The 17,804-nt window shown below is 39.1% G+C and overlaps 1 protein-coding gene across 3 annotated transcripts in view; it reads right to left on the bottom strand.

The window, feature by feature from the left end:
- ADAMTSL1 (ADAMTS like 1) overlaps positions 1-17,804 on the bottom strand; it is a 697,981-nt gene that overhangs the window by 222,656 nt on the left and 457,521 nt on the right. For all 3 annotated transcript variants that reach the window (XM_054032714.1, XM_054032715.1, XM_054032716.1), the window contains one exon: positions 13,027-13,154. In XM_054032714.1, the coding sequence (XP_053888689.1) occupies positions 13,027-13,154 (128 nt within the window). The remainder of the gene's footprint in view (positions 1-13,026; positions 13,155-17,804) is intronic.

Genomic DNA, 17,804 nt, shown 5'->3' with positions numbered 1-17,804 from the left:
GATACCCCTGGGAAAGGGCACTCAAGTCAAGCCATGTCTTTCCTCTTAGGAAGAGGTATGGAAACACAGTAGAAGCTCATTTCCTTTGCTGTGTCCCACTTCTCCTCAGCAAGGAGTAAGGAAACAAAACGGGTGGCTCATTTCTCTTATGTTCCTTTTCCGAGACATCAAACGTAGCAAGAGGGCAGGCCCAAGCACTGAAAATCAAGGCCAAAAAATTGTTTTTTTTATAACCTGGAGGTGTGCATATATTGTGTGTGCAAAACAGGCCGTTAACATGCTCAAAATGAGAAATTGTCCAAAGAATTTACAATTTCCCATTGTTATGTTGCCACTGAGCTGCCCCGTGTTTTGCACATGCAATTTAACCTTGCAGATTTTAGAAAATTTAGCTCTTTAAGTTTAGAAGACTAACAGCTTCTGCTAGACTCCCACACCTTGTCCTGTAAAACATCAGACATGTAATGGGAATAATTAACTTTAAGACAAGAAAAGTGGGCAGGGATAGACAAGCCAAAATGCCCAGGCAAATTTAGAAATACATCTTATGAATAACTTTCTGTAGCAGTAACAAAATAAACAACCAGAAGGCAAAATGCCAACTTCACTCACTGCAGTCAGTGAACTGGCTAGGAAAATCAAAACACAAGTCATACGTCTCAGGTTGCCAAAGGCCCACATGTGGGAAGCGGAGTAGGATAATGACCTAAAGTGAGAGCAAGACTAGAAGTAGTAATGCAGGAGACTTAAAATAATTAGAGATTAATACCTGGGCATAAATAACATTTCAGACAGTTTCAATTTGAGGGAATCAGCATTTCTGGTGTAAATAATTTATCACAATTAAAATGAAACAAACACCGGCCCTGTGTGTGATGGCAGTAAATTTGGGTTCTGCTTGGTGTTACACTGATGTAAATCTACTGAAGTTAACTGAATTACTCTGGATTGACCCCAATATCACTGAATGCAAAATAAGGGCCTGTGTTGTAACAAGAGAGACATTGTTATATAGAATAAAGAGAATTAAATTACTTTAACTAAATATAGGCCTGAGCCAAAATGAGGATGCGAACACCCTGAGACCTTGCAAGTGTTTGAAAATCTCAATCGCGCATATAAACAATCTGCTTTTCAGCCACTGAGGGTCTTTTTAAAATTTGACATTAATGCAAGGAAAATATTTCTTTCCTGGTGTATGTCCTTTCATAGTGCTGGCTGACTGACTTAGATTAGAAGTTCTCAAAGTTTTTCAAGATAGCCCACACTTTAACAATAATCTTGTGGATTATATCACGCCCTACCACTCATAAACACACAACATTCTACAGCACTACAGCAATTGTTTCTATGGAAAAGTAATACTAGTAGTTCATTTTTAGTGGTTTTTAAATCCTCTTCAGTGGCACCATGGAGGAGAACCAGAACCATGTTGACCAACCATCTCTTCACAGGATCACCAGTCAGAGGACCATTGACTTGGATATAACTAGTAGTAGAACTGATTGAAAAATTTAAAAAAAAATTGCAAAAGTTTTCACCTTTTGAATTTTGAAGGCAACTTTTATCAAAATTTGATAATTTTTTTTTGACAACTCTGCCCAGTAGAGAGAGCTTGATCAACCATCAGGTATGAGAATTAGTGAACTTTAATAGTTTAATATCTTATTGTTACCCAGGGTTTTCAGAACCCACAGCAGGGGCAACTTAACCATTTTACTCCAGATGGTGTCAGGAATAAATTAATAGGAACACAGAAATTCCATTTGATAGGATTTATGCAGGTAAGCGTGCTTTATTTAAAACGGCAGTTTATTATATATAAGCACACACCAACATAAGCAATAGGTTTAGAGCATTCCAGATATTTACCTATATTCCGAGATGATATTGAGTAATTAACGACAGGTCAGCGGTGGCCAAACGCCTCCCTGCTGGGGAGTAAAGATGTCAGGATAGCTTTCCCAGGATCGCTCCAGAGAACTGTTTGAAAGTACACTTTTTGATTTAATCTTTTTATAACTTTACAAAACACACAGGTTATAATGACCCCTATGAAATTATCATTTTTTTTTAAACTTTTAATATCAGAGACATTTAGACTTTAAGGCTGTTTATTTATATTTTTTTTCATTTTTAATTATTTACTTTTTTCCTCCTTTCCCATTCTGATTAGCAAAAGTGCCAGTAGTTATGGCCCTGCTTCTGAAAGCCTGTTTTTAAATAAACCCTTAAGTATGTAGTGTTTTATTTTATTCATTTATAGTGGCTGAGTGCATATAATATGGTTGCAATTAGCTTGATTACATTCTGGGGTATATACACCCTTCAAATTCAGGGCAACATTATAGGCATGACCTTACACATTGCTGCATCTTCCCTTAGTCACCAGTGGAAGCACATGAAAATGGGAGCACATACTCAATGCTGCTGAGCAGCGGAAAGGGAGCCAACATTGCTATTACTTTACTCTATTCAACCAAAAGAAAGTGATAAAGATAATGGTTAAATAAACGGTATTACCTGAAGATGCTAAACATGTGTTAAAACCCTAACCATTTATCTAACCTCCCTTTGAGTTTTGAGGATTCAGACAAACAAAGACCCTGGTCAATACCAGCCAGAATCACAATTTGGCCAACCAAATTCTTGACCAATGAATGAATGGCAAAACCCAAATCACAACCTTGTTTTTGCTTCCATTGAAAATTGAGAAAAATGGGTCTGAGACCCTAATCACATTCGTTTTGGTTTTCTATAACCTTAACATGAGTGACGGGACTTCACAAAACCAAAGCCATGTCTGGTCTTGCCTGTCTCTCTATAACTAAGGGTGGGATTTTCAAAACAGAGAGCATAGGTTTAACTCCATTCCCAATGAATTCAATGGGGTTTTACTATGGACTTCAACAGGAGCAAAGTTAGGCCAATGCTGTACATTTGAACACCCTGCCCTAAAAGTCTAATCATGAGAAGAGTTGCACCCAGGACTCCCACTGGTTTCAGCAACAGTTACAGAAGAATCTACTGGAGACAAAGATTGACATGGCAGTCGGAACAGTGAATGTTGCTATCCCTTTGAAGTATCAGAAGCAGGGATGGGTTGGGGACACAATTTGGGTCCATATTTTAAACACCCTGATATTTGTGAGCAAGGAAGGTTGAGATCCCAAAGTTTCATTTGGCCCATTACTGAAATAAAGGTTAGTTACAAAATTTGGATCCTAGTTCAAATTCTGATATACATACCACACTTGTGTCCAAATGTGGGGTTTGGTCTCGTAATGCTGTAGACCATAGTGTTTTGCTTCCCCCCACCCCTGTATGTATCAGTTTCTACTTTCAACAACTCTTTTGCTACCTGAACAGTGAATGTTGGACTATAGTAATAATCCTCAGTGAGACATCTCTAGTCTAACTAAATTGGCAACAATAAAACTTGAGAGACTAATACACATGCTAAAGAAGAAAAAAAAAGTGCCCACACTTGGCCAGATTACTTTTAGACTTATGTTTATTTTCATATATTTAGTCTCTCTCTGGTTTGTTTGTCACTACAGTATCTTTGCTTTCCCTGAGAATAGTTTAAAACAATGCCTTTGGCTTTAGAATTATCAGTAAAATACACATACAGTGCATACTGTATATATACACAAAGCCCATTACATTTGCAAATATTTTTGCAGTTGTTCCTTAGCCAAGAGAGGCAGAGAATGAAAGGGTTAGAATTAATATAAATGTTTTTCAGTAAAAAAACAATCACAGCTTTCTCCATTACTCCAGTGGAAAGCAAGTACAGTACTACGAGTTACTCTTGGAAACCTAAACGAATATAACCTGGCCTACTGGTAGCACAGAGATGGGTCTGAGCCAAAAGCATCTAGAACATCTTTGGGATGCAAAATAATAAAACCCCAGATCTGACCATGCCTGACCTCAGTAAAATCTCAGATCTAGATCCAAATTGTGTGGCTGGTCCCAATGGGCCAAACTAAATTCTAGACTCTGAAACACAGTAAACTTTGAGGAAATTTGAATCTGGATCTGAACTACATGACTGTACTATAATGCTCACTTTCTTATACATCTAATCCATTTCTCTCTGTAGGAGCTTTAGTGAATGACAATATAACTTCTTGCCTGTAGCTAATACAGTTGTGCAAAATATTTACAATGAAACTCCAAACTACATAAAAAACTTGGCTGGTTTCATACTTTTTCATTCAAAAATCAGAACAGGTTTGTTGAAAGGCTTATGAACATTCTTCAGGTGAACTCGGGCATATTTACCATCTAAATGAGCGATTCCCAAGAATTTTCATAGTGTGGGCTACAGCTCAGTAGACAGACTTTTACCTCAAAACTAGGATTTAAACTTGGAGTTTTTGACATTATCTTAGTTGGAAACTATAACATCTGTGGAAAAATGGGGATGTTCCCCCACCAAATTAAAACAACGAAAGTTCTCCCAATCACTGTGAAACCTTGTTTAGCCCTCAGCGACTAAAACAAACAAAACAAAACAAAAATGATGCTAGGGGATGTTCAAATTACCCAAGTGAATTCTACCAAATAATGATATTCAGAGTTTCTTCCAGGTTTTAGATCTGTAACCACAGGACAATATTATGTACACACACACATGCCCAGTTTCTATTCTAGGATGATGGTGTCAGTGAGAATCATTCTCCCAAATCAAATAACTTTGCCTGTGCAAGCTGCTTAGTGATTCCACAAGTGTTATAATGACCCTATTAATGATCATATGTGTTTCATTAGAATACTGTATCTAAACTTTTGGATACATATGTTATTAATAACAATGCCACTTTTACCCCAGAAACATTTCTGCTATGTAGTATATGGAATTTCTAATCCAGTGATAGCAGAGGGAACATTATAAAGAATAAATTTAAAACGTTATTTAAAAAAAAAATCATTCCTACTCTGCTCAGAACATTTAAAAAGTCAGTTTATGTAACAAAGGAAGCAGAGGGAATAATAACTAGAACAGTTATTTATTTTAATTAGGGTGTGCGCTTGTTACTTTCGAAAAGGACCCATCTCTAAATACAGTAACTGGGATGCTGTGAAATATGACTTAGAACAAAACTGGGACCAGTCCAGATGTTACCAGCCAACATAAACTTAGGAAAGAAAACAAAATTCAAAGGATGTGATGATGATGTAAGTGATTAAAAACAGTCACAGCGGGTGCCAAGCAACATAGAAAAGCCAGTCACAAAACACTAGAGACAGCCCCTGATGTCTACATTGCAATTAAACATCCACGGCTGGCCCTTGTCAGCTGACTTGGGCTCATGGGGCTTGGGCTGCGGGGCTGTAAAGCTGTGGTGTAGATGTTTGGGCTCGGGCTGGAGCCTGGGCTCTGGGATCCACCCCTCTCATGGGGTCCCAGAGCTCAGGCTCCAGCCTGAGCCCAAACATCTACACTGCCATTTTACAGCCCCGCAGCCCTGCTAGCCCAAGTCAGCTGATTTGAGCCAGCCACTGTTTAACTGCAGTGCAGACATACCTCAGGGACTCCAGATGTCATCCTCAGGGTAGGAGTTCCATTAAGAAGGTCCCTGATCAAAAAAAAAAAAAAAAAAAAAGCAGAGCTTAACGGAGAATGACAGCCATGTTAAAGAAGGTGTCATGTTCAAAACTGAGCCTAGGAAACCTTTTTCCATGCAATGCATAATTAAGCCTATGGAATTCACTGCCACAAGGTCTGATTCATGCCAGGAGTTTACCAGAAGTCAAAACAAAATTAAACATTTCTAATGAATAATAAAAATATCCAGAGTTATAACAGTAAACATTAAAATGATAAGGCGTTGTGGAAAGGCAATAATTCCTCATGCCTCTGTGAATAAGCCAACTCCCTAACTAGTTGGGGGAGGGAGGAGGAGACTTTCCTGGGGGCAGTACAGCAAGTGTGCCCCCTCCTCTGAAGCATGTTACTAGCCTCTGTCAGCAGTAGGGTACTGGACCACATGGACCACTCTCTGATCTAATACAGAACTTCATATGTTCTTAGAATTCTATAGGTCGGTTTAAAAAAAAAAACTATAGAAATTTTATTTCTAAAGAATTTTTTTCATTCTCTACTAAATAAGTTCTGTACATAGAGTCTTGGGACAGAGAGAAAAAACCTTACCCATCTCAGTTGTACTGGAAGGACACATGCATTATATCTTCCTAAACCTAAGGTTTCCTTTACACTACAATAAAAGAATTCTTACAATTTGTGGTGATCTGTGTTAAGATATTACAGATAAACCTGTCTATCTTCAATTTGTCATTTGGTTTTTATGCCATTTGTTTCATGCTGAAAATATGCAAATACACCCATTGTATATGACCCAACGTATAGTCTCATATTATAAAGCTATACAAGGGCACTTCAGAGATGACCATCATCATCACCCTCCCACTTTGTGATTATTATTATTCTTTACATCAATAATAGCCACCAGCCTTATGTGGCTACATTTCTAGCCCAGTGTTAGCTAGTCCTACATTTTTGCAGGTGCTCTGGCAATTGACATTACTGAGACAGCTAAGTCCATGATTGCATCCACAAATCAGGAGCATAGACCTCAACAGTTATTCTGAACTGAGGCTTGGAAAAAGTGCTGGAGCACCAAGGTTAATAATGCGATAGTAGACTATGGTATGGACCTTAGAACCAAGGATATATTGCAGCAGTTCTTAAACAAGACGTAGCATAACATATATCAAACTCAGAAGTACTTGGTGTACCATCTTCATAATGTTAAATAGTGTTGTTATAATGGATTCTTGTTCTGATATTGCATTTTAAAGCAGCCAGTGCACCATGTGAGTGCACCATACACACAGCGGTTTCAGAATCACAGGTCTATATGAGGTTGGGTTATTTTAATTCCTTAATTGATAATCTGCAGCATCAAGAAGAGATGACATCTAGTGTCTGGTGTAACAAATCCACAGCTAGACACTGTCCTGGAAAAATGTTACACAGGATACAGGCATCATAAAAGTATGCCATTTATCCTCTCTCACTCCACAAAGAAAAGGTGTCTATCAATGGCTACTATATTGAGTGACTGAATCAAGCTGGAGTAGAACCAAGGATCATTCTAACTTAGCAGAGACATTGGATCCACTCTGCCATATGTAATAATAGGAATGCTGAGCGCTGCCCTAAAAATCTAACCCACTACGTCACTATCTTCAAGCCCTCTGAGCGATGTGCATCTGCCAATCTGGCTCAATGGATACCTTGCACCGCTTGTAACAGCTAGTGAAAAAAGAGTGGGATGGGACTGCTCCCCAATGACAGATGAATTCAGAGACCATTTCAGTTAGCAAAACAAGTGGAGCTGGTGCAGCTGGATTTGTGGTTTGGACGTATTACCAAGGAGAAGTCACCATCAGGAAGGAAGGGAGGGATTTAAATAAGGGAAAAATGAATTCAAACAAGTGACTGGACCAGCATGAAGACACTAAACAATGCTAGGATTGTGACTCACTCGTGCGGATTCCTTCCCTTTCTCACCCCCATTGCTTTTAGTGCTGAGGAGAGCTTGGCAGGAAGATGTTAATGTTTACTTTCTTTCCCTCCACACATATATCACCCATCTAATGTCAAGAAAACCCTCCATCCTGTTAAGCAGTTTATACAGGATTTCCTAGAAGAAAGAATGATGATAATGGATTTTGACCCTTAAACTCGAATTCAGCAGGTCAGTATCCATGGGATTTCACATTCCACTAAGCATTCTGCTTTACATTCACAGAGCCATGTTCCATCCTTCTGCCGGAAACAGCAGCAACAATAATGGCTAGGAATTCTAAGCAAATACTCTGGATTTTCAATTAACCTATTATCTCCTAAAATCATTCGTATAGTCCCGTGAGTTTCTGCTTTCCTGATGTCTCCTCCTTCCTTCCTTATTATAACTTGATGAAGAATCTGGAAGATTATAGGGAGGGAAAAATCACATTTACCTTCCAGCCAAGACCAGAAGCAGTAGAATAATTTTAATATTATGGCAACACTTGTTAACATGCAAACTTCAATTCCAGAGCTCCCTGTGTATTTATAGGATTAGGGTGGGGTGAATTTAGATGAGTAGAACTGATGTAACAGCTCTTTGCAATTGTAAAATATTTCCAATGAAAGTTGGACTCAAAATAGATTTGAAATATACGAAGAGTTCCCAGCCACTTATTTTTCTGCGCAAATCCACTTGCATCAACACACGTGCTGGGAATATTCTTTACTTGATTGCAACGTACACTTATTCTAACAGTCACAAAGCTGAAGGATATAATGTTATTTTCATTCCAGTTGGGTGCTGAAATAACTTCAGTTCCTATAGTAGGCAATAAATAAAGGCTAGATCCTCGGGAATGGAGCCAAGCCCATGTATAAGGGCTTTTCTATCTGGTCTATCTATGTATTTCTAGGGCTCCCATAAACACAGTATTTAGCAGCTAATACAAATTTTGTCTGTGTGAAAGCAGTGCCATGGTTGCTACTACAAGGCATAGGAAGGAGTAGCAGATGTGACCTGCTGCTCTCCCATACCTGAGAATTTTAGATCAGTGGATGCATGTAATGTGGGGACCCACTGGACATTCCCAGGGCTGCCATGTTGCAGCATAATCTTAATCCCCCTCTCAAGGAAACCTGTAGAGATACTGCATGAAGATCATCCCCACAGTGCCAGGGTGTGTGTGGAATCTCCCTACATCAGGTCTCCATTACTGATACTGCCTTGTGCCACCACACTGCAATTTAAGTACTTTGTGGCGTTTTGTTAGCATACAGGGTGCCTCACCTATCCTCTTTACCTTAAGTCTCAAGAACGAGATCTAGAGAATGTGTCATCTCTTCTCCATAGCTCATGGATTTTAATATTGTGATGTCTTATTTTTTATGATAAAACTACTAATCAAATGGCAAGTCACAGTATAGAGAAGGCAGGTTGGGAGCTTCTGTTCTCCCTGTCTCCCAACACAAGAATAAGGGGACATTCAACGAAACTGAAAAGATAGCAAATTCAAAACTAGAAAAAAAGGAACTACTTTTTCACTCCATATAAAATTAGACTGTGGAACTCACTGCTACAGGGCATTGTTGAGGCAAATAAATTAGTAAGATTCAAAGAGGTATTAGACATTTATACAGAGAACATGAATATCCAAAGTTATAAAAATTAATGCTAACAAAGAATATTTGAATGGAGTAAAAGCCGCATGCTTCAGGATTTAAATCCATCTAACTACTATGGATTAGGACAACATCTTCATGGAGTAGATTAAATCACATGTGGGAGTTCCTAATCTTCAACTGAGGCATCTGGTGCTGGCCACTATCAAAGACAGTATACTGGACTGGAGGAATCTCGGGTCTGTACCAGTCTGACAATGCCTGTGTTCCTAATTTAGTTATTTTATTACTGGTATTACAATAGTTCCTGTAGTCCCCAAAAGTGATCAGGACCCCTTGTGCTATGCACTGTCCATACATACACTGTATGACAGTTCCCGCCCTGAAGAATTTATTGTCTAAAAGACAAGCCTGAATGTGTGGGAGAGGAAACAGACACAGAGAGGCAAAGTGACTTGCCCAAAAGTCGCAGAGACAAGATTAGAACACAGCTCCCCTGGCTCGCAGCCCAATGGGCTGTCCACTGGACCACATGCAAATAAGGATCACACAACTGGGTCCCACATCTTAAATGTACTGTACATGCAAAATACATACAAAATGTGGGGGGATGGAGGGGGGGTGACAGCGAGATCAAAATCCACAGCTTCTCTCATGATTTCTCCTTTGCATTTTGTAAGAACTATTAGAAGCAGTACAGAATAGCCCTTTTGTTTTTGTGGATATTATTTTCCCTCTCTTTTCTTCTCATGCAATATGCAGTAATATAATAATATATATTTGGCCAAACTCTTCTCTCATTTACACATGTGCAAGCCCCACTGACTTCACTAAGGGTTGTAACCATATAACTGAGACCAGAATTTAGCCATTATATTTAAAACCACATTTTCAAAAGGAATTGGCTGCATTACTAATTAATTATCTCTTACTTAACGACCAAAAACCTTACAGCACAGCTCAACTCCAATATTCTGCTCCTCCTATAGTACGTGTATTTATATCCCACTGGTATCAAAAGTAGCTCTGCACAGAATATTAGTTTGGAGATAAACCATGCAGCTCAGAGAAGAGAATTAAGTCCTACATACCCATTATGTTATTTTATTGACTTATGCAAACACTGACGTTAATTGGAGTTTGCTGAACGTAAGAGCATCAGAATGTCAGAGTTAGGATCTTCCATGGGGATCTGAAAACAGAATTTCAAGCTAACACTTCATTCTTGCACAATTGCCACAAAGGCTTAACAACAAAACAGTACTGAACCTAACGAAGGGCAGGAGCACTGTGATACCAATCAGAACATTGGCAACTGCAGGTTGGAAAGAAATTGATTTCAGTTAGTCAGCTGCATTTCGTTTAGAAATGGAGCAAGTATTCTTTGCATAGCTTTAGAGCTGAAAAGATGGGCTCCCTCTCTGTTTTCCCTTACCATTCTGGGAGCCATCACATACCATGAACATTCCTCACAGGAGAAGAAATCTTTAGATTTGCTTTGTGGGTTGGTTTGTTCCACAACATTGAGCTAACTTGCCAATTTTTAATTTGTATAAAAAATTCTAGCTTCCTCCTTGTAATGTTATTTGTTGTACAATTCTATATAGCATATACATTTCTGTAATGTGATCAAATGTATCAAGCAATGAACTGTCCCACACATATACCTTCAGGTATTTCTTCATATAGTCTTGCCAGGTTTTCAACTGTCAAGTATTTAGGTTTATTTCAAAATCCCCAATGTTCGGGTGTGTTTCTTTCCTCCCTCCCTTACACCCCACCAGCTTATTTTTTTTATAAATTGTAAAATGCTTTCCCAGCACAAAAATTAATCATTTAACATTTTTAAAATTTGGAACTGCATACAAACCAGAAAAAAAGGAAAAACAGTTTTACATTTATGACAGTGCTAATTCCGGGTCAAATTTTACTGTTTACAATTTATTGTTACCGGCTAGCAGAAGTTGTGCACGTAATAACCCCCTGCATTCCACATTAAAAATATGGAGATCAATCTCTGATTGGACACAAGCTCTCATCTAGTTTCATAAGGCAGGAAGAATTGATTCTGTGTGAATGGGGCAGTGAAAACCTACTGTATTAAAGACCAACAATGGAGCTGATTTATGAGTTTATTCCATAGACACTCTCTGACTCTCCTCCTTCCTTCTCCTTATTTAAACACAAGGACGTAAGTAGTAGCAGATCCACCGTGGTTCTGTTGCATGTAGGGACAGGAGGCTGCATAGGTGAATTTCACACATCCTTGTGCACTATGGAACATTGATCACTGCTCCTCCCTCTAACACGACACTGAAGGTAGTTGGGTGGGGCGGGGGACAGAGGTGTGGCCAGGAAGCCCAGACATTACACAGATCCTCTTGCCAGACATCAATCCCCACATAAGGGCATGTGGTGTGTAACAGATGCTACCTTAAGCTGGACTCAATAGCATGCTTGACGTCTTGCATGCGTGAGAGCCACTCTTTGACTCCGAAGTATGGTTGGGTAGAGAAGGTTCCCATCCTGACATCTCCTGAGTCTGTGCTGAGGCTTTGCACAGGGACAAGAATTTGGCTTTCAGTATAGAAGCAGAACAATCCGCTGGCAGTTTTACCCAGGGAGGGAATGGAAATATACAGTTTTCTCTTTGACTTCATGGGGCACTCACTTATCAGACAGAGCACTCTACACATCAGCCTAGTAATTACAGGTACCAGGAGAGTCAACTCTAGTCTCTGTGCTGTCTAGATCTGATGCTAAAACACATAATGTTTTATTTTTGTCTTGTGATACAATGTCTTATGCCATCTCATGTCTTTGCTAAGCAGTGTTATGTGTTGTAATATCAGACCTATGCAACACTTTCAGAGAATGCTTTTCTTGATTTGTTTTATTACATGTTTTAATTTCATCGGTACATGAAAGTAAACATATGCAGGATGGAAAATTATATTATGTTCATGTGCTACAATATAAAAGGTGTCGGAGATGAGTTTTAAGCCACAAAAGTTACATCTGGAGTTTTTCTTCATACCCTTCTCTAGCAGATGCCTATTTATACTGATCACGTAGGCTTGGCTTATGAGGGCTATACTGACTTGAGTCGACGTAAATAATACTTACTAGAAATATTTCAGAAATAATGCTTATCAATAGTACAAAGTGCTTTCATCTACATTTTACAGAATGGGAAACTGAGGCACAGATAGGTTAAGTGATTTCCCCAAGGTCCCACAGCATATCAGTAGCAGAAATAGAACCCAGTTCTTCCATCTTTCAGCCAAGTGTCCTGACTACTGCTGCATGCTGCCTCTCATAACTATTTGGTAATTTTATCATAGCCTGTGATGGAAGGAGACTTTATTGCATGAACTGTTTTTAGGGAACTCTGGTAAATTTGAAGAATACCATCTGTAGAGCTGTTATCATTCTCACTTATACAGCCCAATATATTATTTTGTGTCTATGTGATGCATTTGCAATCTCTATGCTGCTAAAGATTTTAGGGTGCTAAACCTGGAGAATTAGCTCCAGTTCAGTATGTGGGTGTGAAAAGGATTACCACTCAAACACAGATGGTGCATGGGAGTTTCACTTTTCAATAGCTGGCAAGGTACAGTATGCTTAGGTAAAACTGTGCAGAAAACTTTTGTTCCTCTATGGGTTTCATATTTTAAATGGTATAGTGGACTATCAAACCTGCTGGCTGGTTGCCTGAATAAAAAAAAAAAAGCAACCTTCTTCCACTGAGGCTGAAATTTCAGCACCATCCAACACATCCACTGCTCTTTATGCTGTGACATATGTCAGCGTGTTGAGTTCTCCCACCGCTAAGATAAAAGCATTTATCAACTTACTTGCTGCTCAGGCAGCGTCTGAGTGAATAGGAAGCCCCTCCTCCACAAGTGCGTGAACATTCACTCCATGAACCCCAGGCATCCCACAGTGTATCTCGGTCTTCTTCAGACCGAGCTGTTCTGGAACTCTAGAAGAGGGGGAAAAAAAACATAACCCAGGAGATTAGTGAAGAAAAACTTGTTTTAAATCAATCTTATTGTAATTCACTTAGTCTTTCTGCATATCAGATATGCTGCAGGTCTTAGCAGACCCTGCAGAAAGATGTTTTGCTGAAATTCCTAACTGCTGGGCATTAATGTGGTGTTCGCAGTAGGTGGGTATTTAAGGTACCTAATTTCATCCTTTTAGTGTTCACATTCCATCCCAGCCTCGAGACGGGAGGATTAATATGAAAGAGCATTTTATACAGCAGTGAGATCAGGCATTTTCTGTGCTTGTGGAGAAGGGGGCTGTCATTAGGGCAGAAGAAAAAAATACAGGATTGTTCATGAGAGTATTTTTGCTGCACTAGAAAAGAAGAAAACAAAGCCCCTTTGGACAATTGGTTTTTTGAGGCGAAATTCCATAATCTGTGCAGGTGATTGGGCTTGTAAAGTATATGTGTACAAATGGAGGCCAACTAAAGTACTCATTGAAAAACTGGCTCATTGCACTTTGAGCCATCCCTAAAGAATGCTGCATTTTAATTGTATTTAGAACAGACTAGAGGAATGAACAAAAATAAGGGGGAACTTTTGCAGAGGACCATCTTAAGCATCATTACTAACCACTTGTATAGTAGTCTGGGAACCTGTGTTAGCTGTAAATCTGCAGGGATTCTTCTCGGAAGCAGAGACAGATCAACATAGAAATCACTTTATCATCATAAACAGAACTATGTACAACTTTTGTAATGAAATCTGAAACCTGGCAAAGACTCCAGTGTTATTCACAGGCAGAAGAGAAAGCATTGACTGATCTGGGGCAGTGAACAGTTACGTATATGTCTATTCAGAACAGCCTTAGAACATATCACAAACCTAGACCTACATCCAAATTCAAACCCTCAATATCTACTGAGTTGGGCATTATGCCTGCTGCCCTCAGTCTTTAAAACTGTTAACCAACTGGGACTTACAGTGTGAGAAATGTGTTATTCAGTGTAAAGGTACCATTGTTTGTAATGCAAGAACCAAGAGTTAATTATTTATCCTAATTATTCATACTGAGGGAATGTTCTAAAATGGGAATTTTCTAATCCTATCAGAGATGGCAGGGTGTGCTGTAGTATATGTTCTCACAGTCATATATTATACAGGGTAAGCACCCAGAAACAAGGCTGGCTGAAGAGAAGACAGCACTTTTATACAATGCCCCAACACCGAGCTCAGCTGGCTCTGCTCAAGCATCTGGACACATCTAGATCACACAGGAATGCTCAGAGGCTTAACTTCGGTATTAGCGTAACCACTCTCATATTAGTTACTTGAGTACAAACAATTCACCATGACTTAGTGGTACACTGTATGTCCTTAACAACCAAATAAGGGGGAAATGAAAACTGTAGAAAAGAGACAAAGCAGATTGCCTTCACTGGAGTTGCACCCATTTACACGGAGATGAATTTGGTACTCAGTTCGTGTGCGTTCCTATGCCTGTGTTAATTCACGATATTAAATAGATTAACATTACAGAAATGTCTGATTTTCACAATGATCAGTACGCTATTAAACTCTCCTGTATATTACGGTATGAGTTCACTTTATTTGATGGGACTCTATTCTTCCTACTTCATTCTAGTTGTTACATAGTGGTTTCTGCATTTGTTTTCCTTTGAGAAGTTGTTGCTACAAGTGTCTTACAATAAGACCCCTTATTACTTCGACATGTGTTAAGAAAAGTTATGGGTAGCTTACACTTTGTGAAATAATTGATTAACCCTATGCATGCTGTGCTGCAGAGCACATATGAAAGCATTACACCTTTTTTCAAGGCATTCCTTTTAGTTTTATTGCCACAAATATCCATATGGCAATTCAGGTGTTGCTTCTCTAGGAACACAGTTATTCTGCAATCTCTAAAGACACCAAAGGGCTAAATCGATTAACAGAGAATAGATGTTTTCTAGTTCTCTGATGCCTTCTGAAGAGCCCCTTTCTGAAAAAAGTAACAAGTAAATACTTATAATTAAAAAAATTGCTTAAGTTTTGAAGGCCCAATTTTGCCCTCAGTTACATGGGTGGAGGTATATGGAAACTGCTCTTGACTAACAATTTAGTTCATGTAAAAATACTTAGACTGCACAGGTTGAAGTGATAATCAAATCATATTGTTATATTCACTCCAAAGGCCTGATTCTACTTTCACAGACACTGGTGTGAATCAGTGGTTACCCTGTGGAAGTCAATGGTGTTAAACCAGTGTGAGATCAGAACCAGGCCATAAATTGGCAACTGTTAAGAAAAAAAGATTTTCAGGGCAGTGATCAGGCCAATTTTTCTTCTGCATCTCTGTACTTGTTTTTTTATCTTACACAGTCCAAGCCCAGTCTTGGAAAATGAGTCACATATATATGGGCCGCATGCGTGAAAAAGCAAGTTGTTACTCTCCAGCAGCAGCACTGAATACAGCTGTTTGTTTTTAAAGGAAGCCCTGAGTCAGTGGCGAGGCTAAGGTGAAGGGCTGACGGAAAAGACATATAATACCATTGTCCGCTGGACCCTTGCAATGGCACTGGTGCTGCATTCCTGACACTATTGCTCATGTATCCTTAGAGGCATAGAATCATAGAACATCAGGGTTGGAAGGGACCCCAGGAGGTCATCTAGTCCAACCCCCTGCTCAAAGCAGGACCAATCCCCAGACAGTTTTTTACCCCAGTTCCCTAAATGGCCCCCTCAAGGACTGAACTCACAACCCTGGGTTTAGCAGGCCAAACCACTGAGCTATCCCCCCCTTGCATAACAGGTTTTTTTAAATTAGAGTATACATTTTGAAATATACATGTGTGTAAAGTCCCGCCCCCCAAGTAAACAGTCACCTTTTCAATTCTGAAGCAACCTCTATCCACTTGACATGATACTCATGATGCCAGATCCTCCTGGTACACCCCTTTCAAGAGGGCATTAAGGGCCTATCCAAAGCCCACTGAAGTCAATGCAAAAACTCCCATTATGTTTAGTGGACTTTGGATCAGACTTTAAAATAACAGGCTGCAAGCAGGCCCCAGTACAATTTTTAAGGTGGAGTGCAAAAGAGGATGTGATGAGTAAATGACTTTGTTTGGATCTTCTTAAAGAGATAAGCAAGTGAATCTAATGACTGAGGGATCACTGGCTTGAGCCAGAAGCATACAGTGGGCAAGCTTTTCTCATGCAGCTCTACTAAAGCTCCTTAATTGTGACTCTACTACTCCATTCCCGGACCTCTCCCATGCTGAGGTTGCTTGTCATGCCAAATTGTGTGGTGGTTTTGAGGATGTGGCCAATCTCCATTTCAACTCTGCTACATGGCAAGGATACTAGAAATGTGTCTAAAACAGATGCAGCACTTTCTTCTCCAGATGCAGCTTTCTTAAGAGCAGGTTCTAATTTAGATGGGTAACTGAATCATGTTTTAACCACCGTGACCATGCAGTACTATGTTGTTTTGCTTTGGATCCACCAGCTGTAAAAAACAGACCGAATTAATTTAGTGAGAGAGAACACTAGATCCAACCATTGTGTGTATTATACTGATTAGTCACACTAAATTCTATCCTCTCTTTCTCATCTTTATGAAAATGCAGCTCAACTTAATTTTGAATCAACCCTATAATTGCTAGGAATAAATGCAGCAATTAAAATGAGTATGATAAGGGATTAAACTCTTGACTATAGCCAATCCACCCACCAGCTGCAAAAGATCACACATGCAATAGATTCCCAGATGCATTCCATCCCCTCGATGCAATCTTTTTAGCCTTTACATGTGAGATAAGAATAGCTGGGTGCCAGTTCACTGAAGTTATTTCAACTGGCAGCTTCCTGGCTACCAGCTTCATAAAACAAAAATGTGTGCTGCTTGTTTCTATTTTTCAAAGAAACAAATATCATCAAATTGCATACAGATACATGTGCTAATTATTCAGCACTGGTATCAAGTCCACTCTGAAGAGCAGCTAAACAGGGTTGCAAGGTGAAGCCACATAACTGAGGACTCTAACCTCATCACAAGTTACAAGCAGCTCAACTAGACATGCGAAGGGTCCAAATTTATCTGAAATAAATTGCACACCCACCCAGAAGAGATTCATGTGCCAGTTATTTGCATTCCAAGATTTGTTATAAGACCTATATATTCCCAGAAAGCATGTGATCTCAAGTTGGAACAGGCTCCAAGTTTTCTTTTAACAAGAAAACTTTTAACAAGTGGAATAAACATAGTTCATTTTCAACTCACTCCATGTTTAATGTTAAAGAAAGTAAAGTGAATTTCCCTCCTCTGAACTGTGCATTTGAGAAACAAATCCAAGGTATTTCAAATCTAAAATCGTTTGTTTATTGCAAATTTGAAGAGCCTGGAATATAAACATATAAGTAGTTTAAGCCAGTTGAATCTATTTTCTTTTTTGGTTTATGGCATTAAGGATTTACTGTACTGTACAGATTTAAGACAAAAATTTATACCCCAAGGAAAATAATTTCAGTCCCACATAGCCAATGACTCTAGAAAGAAGATTTGACTAAACTGAAGAATGCATATTAAAAAAAACAACCTCTACATTATTAGGCCAGAACATTCTAGTTATGCTACTATA

This window comes from Malaclemys terrapin, chromosome 6, assembly GCF_027887155.1.
Source record: "Malaclemys terrapin pileata isolate rMalTer1 chromosome 6, rMalTer1.hap1, whole genome shotgun sequence".
Classification (NCBI taxonomy): Eukaryota; Metazoa; Chordata; order Testudines; family Emydidae; genus Malaclemys; species Malaclemys terrapin.
Note: the sequence above shows the minus strand (reverse complement) of the source record. Positions and strands in the feature narration are given on the sequence as shown.